Raw genomic sequence first — 10,220 nt, forward strand, 5'->3', positions numbered from 1 at the left:
TGCCTCGAGTCAACAAAAAGGTACTAGGGAAGATGAAAGACGAGCTCAACGGCAGAATCATGTACGAGCACGTAGGACTTCGCTCGAAAATTTACTCCAGCAGATCCGAAGGCGGAGTGATCAAAAAGTCGAAAGGTGTCAAAAAGACAACGATAGAAAACCACCTGACCTTCGACGATTACAAACAGTGTCTGTTCACCTCAGGTATACAATACGGTTCTATGAACATGATCCGGAGCTTCAAACACGACTTGTACAGCGTTGAACTCAAAAAGATTGTTCTGTCGCCTCACGATGACAAACGTTACATTCAAGACGACGGCATCGGGACTCTGCCCTGGGGACACTACAGCATCCCCGTAGAAGTTATGGCTGAGCTGGAAATCCGGTCTGCTCTGTCGACACAGTGAGACTACCTACGGTAAAAACAAATGTAAATATATTATGTAAAAACCTGTTTAGCTGTATGTAAATATTTTCACACATTGTATTTAAATGAAATGTATATATTTTTTTATGTTGTTGTGGATTTTCTTTTCAGATTAATGTACTCTGTGTTTATAATGACAAAAGTCTGATATAAAATTAATGATCAATTAAAAATTAAGTGGAAGCAAACGAGCTGTAATCTGTAAGGTCGTGACCCAAGATAAACCGTTCCGAGTGTTGCGAATAATAAGTGCTTGGTATATTAAACATTAATAATCTAATCATTCTTCCTCTTTCATTAGAAGGTTTGAATTGTATAAGTGTTTTATATCAATTTAGAAAAATACGCATATTAAGTTAACCTATGTTGTCTACCTATACTTTGTCAGGATAGATACTAGAAATAAATACTAGAATAGTTACTAAAAAAAGGACTTTATGCAACGCTTTAATTAGTAACTAATTAATTAATTAACTTAATTAATCTTTGTAACTTGTACAGTAACAAGCACTTGTAGCAGTAGCAAGCTTGTTTTTTATTTCCCTGTAATCATGGAATAGGCTTGTTCTCACTAAACAAACATCACAATAGTACCATTTACATACAGTTCACAGGCAATATACTGATACAGAGTCAAACTCAATGGGCCATGTGAATAAAAACTAGTATATGTACGCTACCTTTGAATCGGATCTGGATGTTTGAAAATTTCTTCAAGGATAGCCTAACTAAAACTATAATTGTTTTCCTATTTACAATTCCCTAATATTTAGGGATTATTATTAAATTAAATTATTTATTAACAATATCGGCAGTGCTATACCTATGAATATTGCAAATTTAAATATAACAGTGTATGACATACAACATTTGTAATTTTGCACACAATGTAATTGTAATGCATGGGCTGTGTTCTTACGTGGTTAGTACGTAGCTTGAACACTGAAAATTATATAATGAAATTGTATCGAATATTGAAAATTTTACAAATTCAACCAAACTTTCTTCAAACACAAGTTATAAATAGGCAAAATTAACGTTACCTTAACTTTCACAATTGGATAATATGTACTTACGAGTCACATTGAAATTCCCAATCACGTAAAAGTATTTTTTTTTCTCAATTTAAAAATAACACACGGCGATCAAGTAAACGCGTCGCGGTACTTCAGTAATGGACGCTACGGCTGTGAGAAGGCTACTGTATGGTTGTTCTGACCACAGATAACCTATTGGGCGCAGATAACACTGTGTGTACAAATATTATAGTATTAGACCTGCTTTACTAAAACACGTATTGGTGCGTTACATCTATTGGAACACGACGCTGTCCTACATAAACGAGGACACTGATAAACGTCATCACTGAACCATGCGAATGGTGTTTCGCGTAATGTCGTACATGAACTCTGTCTGAGACACCAATATTATGTACGCCGTAGTGCCCACGTCGCCTTGTGCGGACGCAACTGCTGTAGTGAAATCCAATTCGACTTGTATATCGTTTCTGGACCTGTCTCGGCTGGTGGGATGCAAATTCGTGTCAAACACGATCATGGGGTACCTCGATTTAAAATCGTCCATGTTGACATACACGTCCGTATCGCCGTACATGAGTTTCCTAAATGTCAAGTACTGGTCGTACAACAACCTGTAGTTTTGAGTCGCCATATCGCAGTTTTGCATTTCCGCCGGATAGCGGTGTCCGTTGATTTTTACCGACACATTCTTCAAGTTGCAATGATCGAATCGACTTGGGTTTTTCTTCTGCTTGTTGGTGCGGTCTGTTTGCAGTGCAACGATAATGAATTTGGGATTGTACACGTTACGATAGAGGCCGGTGACGTCAAAGTTGAACGTTGAACCAAACACGCCTTTCTTATCGATACACTGCCACTGCAAGTAAGTGTATTTCAGCAAATCCTTATCACTCATTTGTTTGAGACCGGCAATCAGCTGGCTCTTGGCGTTTGTCTCGTACTCGACCAACGGAACACGCAACACAAACGATTTGATTACAACTTTACCGTCTGCCGGTTCAGTTGCTCCTTGTGCATTACCCGACCAGTGGTATATAGCGTCATTGTCTTCGGCTCGAGTGAACGTGATCTCGAACCCGCCCTTGTACATTGGGTGACGCAAATGGTCAAAGAATCCCAGACCCAAGTGGCCGAGTGTACCCAACGCTTCGAACTTGCCGCCGCCACTAAACTTGGAAATGAAACCGCTAGTCGGCAACATGTACATTTGCGATTTACTGTAGCTCACCAATCCTTTCACTTGACTCGTAATGCCGGGATGGTCCACACTGTCGAGCAGAGTGTTGTGTTTTTTCAGTTCGATTCGCGAAAACAGATACGCTGGAAAATTGTCAATCAGTTGAATTGTCGACGCTGCGGGGTATTCGGTACCGTCAGATTTCTTGACCAACTCTCCGTGTATGTGGTACATTATGCGAGAATCGTAAAACGCATCTCCGTGATCCAATTTGAAAACCGTATAGTTGTTTGGCGTATTGAAATTTAGGTCCGAGACCGGCATCACGGTCCGGTACTCGCTCCGCTCTATTCCAGTAACTTGTTCTTCGTACAACTTGTCCATTCTCGTGTATCTACCCGGGATGGTTGTGCCCGTATCTAACTCTATCTAACATTGCTTTACGACATTACTTGTATTCAATACGATATACAAATAAAGTTTTACTAGTGTTTAAGCGTGAGATCTGAGGTGTAACAACTTTGATACCATAACATGTAATTGTTTCAAAATGATATCTTCCATGCAACTGACTTGTAACGCGCTCGTGGAACACGGTCAGAATGTACGGCAGACTTTAGTAAAACCTAGAATTTGCTGATTATGCACGATCCGGAACCAGATCCAAATAAATGTAACTGATGACATCGTCGTTTAACAGAGCGGTATTGTTTTGGTCCGTGATGGCTAGTTTGATCTGTTGTAATTTCTGTAGCCCTTGTCTAACCGATACATAGTGTGGGTACTGCGGTCTCTCTGATATTTTATAACCGTGCGGCACATCGGGATAGAACTGATACAATATTGCCGTCTCATAGTGTCTGTGTTTGTGCACGTCGTGACTCGCATAACTGTTTTCAATAATATCGCAGTGTACTTCGACTATTTCCACCGGTCTTAGATTTGGTGGGTTAGTTGCTGTTACTGTTTCACCAGCATTATATGTAATGCTACGCTGATCAAAACCGAGGACTGTACAAAGATTCGAATCCATTCGAAAATTGTACGGTGATCTGAGAACGATGCGATCGCCATTTCTTGTAATCTTGAGATAGGTTTCAAATTTCTGTTGCAACGATTCCATCGTCCAGTAACCGGGTTCTAGAGTTATTACGTGTTCTCCCTGATCGATCAGTGTAAAGACAACGTGCGCCGTTTCTCTCAGGTTGTAGATATTGTTTTCCGAATAGAAACCAATCAGAGCAACTTTATATTTCACGGTGTCGTCCAAGTGGATTGGATGCTCGAAATGCAAGTTCAGCACGGAACCTTTACCGAAGAGTTTTAACACAGGCATTATTACTCTATATCCAAGTCCAAGTTCAAGTTAATACTAGTATACTTACTATAGTACTGTGGGTATATGGAAGCGTGCATCGCACGTATACGCTACACACTACTCTATTGGAGAAAACACTTTTTCATACAGTTCTGATACCGTATTTGCACATTGACGCTTCCAGTTTTCAAGTTGTTCGAACCTTGTATTAAGCCTCCTAATGTTTTCTTGCAGTGTAAACGAAGTTTGCTCGTTTAATCTCCTCGAGAGGTCGTCAATTTCTTTTCTGATCACTACGTCGTGTTCGTCTACAGATTTTGCAGCGTTTACGATCCGTCTGTTTTTCACGTTTACTTTGTTGTTGATAAACTTTACCTTGCTGGTGAGCTCATCTGTGTGAGACTTTAAATCGTTCTGAACCGTTTCCACAGTATGTCGTAAAGTTTCTAAATTTACCTCGCCACCTCTCCTGAAAGACTCCAATCTTTCGTTTATTCGCGCTTCCACGTATTGTTTGATAGTTGTTTGATCGCCATATTGTGAAGCAAAATCTTTTAACTTTTCATTTATTTGCGCTTCAACATATTGTTTGATCATCATACTATCGTCATTAGCAGATATCAACTTTTCATTTATTCGAGCATCCACATATTTTAATACATTGGACTCATCAATTATCATTGCTTCGTTGAATCTGTTCACTGCAAACATTATGCAAACCAAGATTTCCAAATGTATTTATCTTTCTCCAACGCGCTTTCTATACCAGTAAAACTTTTGCAACCAGACATGTATAGCCTTAACACTTCCAGGCACAAGTGTCCACATATGGGCTGGTCGTCGTAGTCTTGAATTCGTTTGGTGTTGTACATCAGATTCTCTGGACCCAAGTAACGGACTAGTTCCCGCGGTGGCTGACTGTCACCGTACGAGTCGAAGTAGACTTTGCTGTGACCCATCTTCATGTAACACGTCCAGTGTGTACCGTCCGAATCCAGATCGCCCAGATTGATTATGCCGCATTCGATGCGATGCGGTTTGACCGGTAACGCTTCTCGCATAAATACACCGCGAAAGTTGGGAATGTTCAGTCTACGAGCCCACACGTTCAAATCACTCGCTGACATCGGTTTAATATGCTTAACTATGTTTTTTAAACAAACGATAAAAGTTTTCCATCTATACGTTTACGGAGACCGTTGCCACTGGGATCTTTTTCGATGATGGAATCGAGTTCGTTGTCAATCAGGTTCTTCAGCCACGGGACAAGTTGCTCTTTCAGCAACGGTGCAATTTTCCGTCTCACTAGCGGTGATACGAATTTCTTTCCGTACGGCAAGTTGTCCTCTACGAATCCCAACACTTCTTTCAGTAGCCCACCGTCAACGTTTTTCTCCAACTGTCCGTACTCCAACGATAATCGCACACCGCTATTGTTCTTTATCGCTTTCTGCACCGCTTTGTGCTGTCTATCCGTCAACATGATTGTATCACCATCACCACTGCTCGACAATTGATCTTTCGCAATACCGATCACTGCCGATCTGCGTTTCTTGTAGGCGATGCGCAGCTTACGCTTCTGACCCTCGGTCAGTTTTATTTTGTGTTTGTGTAATTCACTCATTCTGTTACTGTAATTAATCGCATATGTAAATATGTCTGATATTGTATACGTATTACATATGACACCTTGTCAGTTAATATAGGGAAACATGGAAAGCTATTGTCATAAGTGTAAGACGAAAACTGCATCGCTCAAACAACAAACAGTAAAGCTTCGCTCCAATAACAGATGGCGGTCAAAGTCGGTGTGTGGAAAGTGTGGCTCAAAAAAGAGCACGTTCATAAAACTCTCACCTTTAGTAGAGGCGAGGCAACTGCACAAACCGGTAATAAAAAAGTTTCCGAGACGGCGTATAGTAACTTTGGGCATCGACGACTTGTGGGCTGCCGACTTAGTAATAATGACGGCTTACTCTAAAGTCAACCGAGGCTTCAAATACATGTTGAACGTTATTGACACGTTCAGTAAGTACGCTTGGTCGGAGCCGTTAAAGACAAAGAGTGGTGTGGACGTGGCCAGGGCTTTCGAATCGATACTGAAAAGAGCCGCGGATGCAGATCACAGGCCACCCAACTTGTTGCACACGGACAAGGGCCGCGAATTTGAAAACAAAGACTTTAAGCAACTGCTGAAACGATACAGTATAAAAATGTACCACACGGAGAACGAGGAAAAGAGCGCCATCGTGGAACGGTTCAACCGGACGCTCAACAACAAAATGAAAATAGAGTTTGAGGCGAGAAAATCGTTCAAGTGGCTCGACATCCTGCAACCGTTAGTCGCACAGTACAATGAGGCGGACATGCACAGATCAATCGGCATGACACCGTCAGACGTTGATGAAACAAACGAAAATCAAATATTACTAAAAGTCAATAAATTGAAATCAAAGATACCCATTAGAAAACCTAAACTGAAAGTCGGTGACCGTGTGCGCATCACTGTGAAAAAAGAAGCGTTTGCCAACAAGTACAAAAGCAATTGGACGAGAGAGATTTTCACAGTTTCCAAAGTCATTGCCACTAGACCGGTTACATACAGAATTACTGACGCTCAAGGTGAAGAAATAGAAGGGTCCTTTTACGAGAAGGAATTACAAAAGACAGTTCTGTAATAGATATACGGTATGAGTCGTTATTGTAGTAATTTAGCAGACTGCAAAGAATGGACATTAAAGTATACTGCAAAGAATCGCTAGCAAATAGCGCAGCTCTTATACCACAGCCACTTCGCTGTCTGATTGTCGGTACGTCGGGATGTGACAAAACCAATCTGTTGTTGAATCTGGTGTACAACGAGAAAGGAGTCAAGTTTAAAAAGCTGTACGTGTTCAGTCGGTCTATACACCAGACGGCTTACACAGACATGTTGCAGACGTTTACGAGTATCGAGAAAAAACTTTGTACGAAAATCGCTTACTTCTTTAGCAGTTGTGAGGATCTCATATCGGTGGAAGAATGTGACCGTAACGCGTTGGTCGTGTTTGACGATTGTCTGATGGAGCAGCAAGACAAAATTAAAGATTACTTTATTCGCAGCCGACACAAACAGATATCGTGCGTGTACTTGAGTCAGAGTTATGGAAAGGTAGACATGCAAGTGATTCGTAATAATGTGAACATGTTGTGCGTGTTTAAACAAAACAAACATTACACCAAACGAATATACGACGACTTTGTTGGATCGGACATGACGTATCGTGAATTTGAAACTTTATGCAGAAAGTGTTGGTCTCAGCCGCACGGATTTATTTCAATAGACATGACGAGGAAAGCGCATAACGGTAAATACAAGTTCATGCTTAACGACGTGATACACGCTACATCAACGTTTACCCAATAACGCAGATATACGCAAATATTTTGTCGAACGACATATCACCGTTCTACCACTGACGATGATACACGCAAATATTTTTTTAAACGACATATCACCGTTCTACCACTGACGATGATACACGCAATTATTTTTTTAAACGACATATCACCGTTCTACCATTAACGATGATACACGCAAATATTTTTTTAAACGACATATCACCGTTTACTGAACTGCGTGTAATACGCTATACACCACGTACATGTCAACACCTACTGTTATAGTTAAACATAATGGGAACCAAAAGACAAGCTGGCATTGAAAACGTGTTGATCAAGAAAATTAAGTCTGAGCCGAATATACCACCCGAACCAGTTGCTAAATTTCCAACTGCGAAAGAGGCCAAACGCTTTGCCCGACAAGATGATAAATTACGCGAGGCGTTCTTGAAAGGTGAACATGATGTTTTGGAACAACGCGATAGGGAAGACAGACTCAACTCTATTGTCGGAAATGTGGAACTGAAAGATGTACCGAAAATTCCTCCAGCGCACGAGGTGTGTTTACCGTCCGTGAACGAGGCCAAAAAGTTTAAAGATATGGATAAGCGGTTACGTGCAGAGTTTGCCGGTGTGCGAACGAAAGAACAGTTGGATACACGAGCTAAAGAAAAACAGTACGAACCAATTACGCGTGCAATCAAAGAAACAAAATATACACAGAGCGCAGAACAGAAAGAGAAACGATTGAAACAACTCAAAACTTTAACGTTACAAAAACGATTGCGTAAAGATTTCGTACCATCGGCCATGAGTACACCGAATCGTGATGTCACTACTGCATCTGACACACCACCACTACCACCCGAACCGGAAGATGATGAAAACCTGATAGACCAGTCGATACAAGAGTACGTGGAAGAGAGAGGCCAAGATCTCGGACCGCTGGCTCGCGAGTACATGACACAAGCTAAGGACCAAGTGTTTGGTATATGGTACGACATGAGTGATAGTCAATTGAAAATTGGTCATTCGACTATTACAGTAAAAATGGACGATATACTGATGACAAAAGAAAATAAACGATACAGAGGCACAGGTGGTTTATGGAAACTACTGACCGACCCAGGAATAATCAGTGATGACGAATACACCAGCGAGGATCGAGACAACTACAAAGATATATTGATCGTGTCAGATGCGCTGTATCAGAGGAACGATGTCACCACACAACGACCCAAGTCAAGCGTCGGTGCAAAGTGGAATTTTTTAATCAAACCGATCTGGGACGAACATAGACTCGAGCAGATGCGTGCCACGACATTTGGAGCCAGCGGCTCGGGACTGAAACGTTACACCAACTTACCGATCGAGTACAAGTACATTGGCAACTTAAAAGATTTGATCGATAGGCTGATGTACATACAAGCGCAGGAAGCGGCCGGCAACAACAATTTCCACAACGAGAAAATGTCCTTGGTGCAGTTCATCAACGATCGCATGGAAGAATTGGTGACGAAACCCAACGGTCTCAAGTACGTCTTGAGGTGTCTGTCGGCGTTGCCTGAACATGTCATAAACGGATCCGGTCTGTTGAACGATATCATAAACAATCTACCGTTTGAAATGCACGTCCCCGGTTACAACTTCCTGGGACCTGGCACTCGGCTCCAAGAACGCATGAAACGTAATGACCGCGGTGTGAACCCGCTCGACGAGGCTGCGCGCCAACATGATATATGGTACAGCAAACACAAAAACACCGAGGACCGATGGGAAGCGGACAGAGTGTTACAGGACAAAGCGTTCGACCGCGTCATTGCTCCGGACGCTGATCTGTCCGAGCGACTGTGGAGTCTAGGCACGGGCTCGGCAATGTGGGCCAAGCGTAAACTCGGTATGGGACTGTCGACATCTGGTTGTGTGTATCCCCAACTGTGACATCGGGTTGTGTGTATCCCCACACACACACACACACACACACTGCAGACAAACTGTGTAGGGTATTCCTTACACCGCGTGTCAAATTCTCGTTGCTAAGTACATGGCATTCATGATCATCAGTCACATCGCTCATAATGTATTGACACAAAGAGATGGTTGGACCACTAGATAGATTGTAACTATGGATCTAAAGACTACGCTCAACCGGCTGCAAGCACCACGCTACACACGGCTCACCGACTTGAGTCCTAACGTACCGTACCGCGTAATGCAATTCGAGCGCTGCACCACACGAGTAGGAGAGACCGTCATGGCTATCCTGGAAGACAACGAGGACCAGTACCGAGTGTTTCTCCCCGAACGTTATCTGCATGCACTTACAGACGATGATATAACAAAGTACAACAACACCAAAGACGTTGATCGCATGTCACTGAAATACTTGGGCAGAGGCAAAGGAATCGAATTTGTGTAACCGCAGTCAAGTAACCAAAGTACACGCACAAGACCATAATACACACACAAGACAAAAAAAAAATATGGTTTCGCTCGGACACCGTAAACTCGGCGGAGGAACAATCTCTGACTATCTGAGCACCGACGTACAACGTGACGTTTAGAAATGACATCTTGTCGCGTCTTTAAACATTTTTTTTTTTATTTTCGGATTTGATTTCAAACTGTATTTGGTTTTCAACACCCTTGTAAACCAGGTGTATTACGTTGAAGGCTCCAATGTTGTAACTCGATACGATATCATTAGTCAGTATGTCGTCGAAATGTCTAGGCAAGTAAACGTAGCACACGTTGAAACCACCTAAATGACGCAACGTTGCCAAGATGGTCGAGTCGACTTTTTCGAGTTTCACGACTTTGTAGTATTGATGAGGTATCAGATCAGAGACTTGGACATAGTGCCCGGGTGTACAA

General features: G+C 42.0%; 1 protein-coding gene across 1 annotated transcript; it reads right to left on the reverse strand.

Moving 5' to 3' along the window:
* Positions 1 to 1,792: 1,792 nt before the first annotated feature.
* LOC124370364 lies at positions 1,793 to 3,031 on the reverse strand. The gene has a single exon (XM_046828650.1). It carries the CDS (start codon positions 3,029 to 3,031, stop codon positions 1,793 to 1,795), a length of 1,239 nt encoding a protein of 412 aa, XP_046684606.1.
* Positions 3,032 to 10,220: the final 7,189 nt, after the last annotated feature.

This window comes from Homalodisca vitripennis, unplaced genomic scaffold (genome assembly GCF_021130785.1).
Source record: "Homalodisca vitripennis isolate AUS2020 unplaced genomic scaffold, UT_GWSS_2.1 ScUCBcl_80;HRSCAF=1004, whole genome shotgun sequence".
Taxonomy (NCBI): domain Eukaryota; kingdom Metazoa; phylum Arthropoda; class Insecta; order Hemiptera; family Cicadellidae; genus Homalodisca; species Homalodisca vitripennis.

Bases quoted from the DNA above. Each gene is read 5' to 3' on its own strand.
- LOC124370364 (XM_046828650.1), bottom strand. From the start codon at position 3,031: ATGGACAAGTTGTACGAAGAACAAGTTACTGGAATAGAGCGGAGCGAG.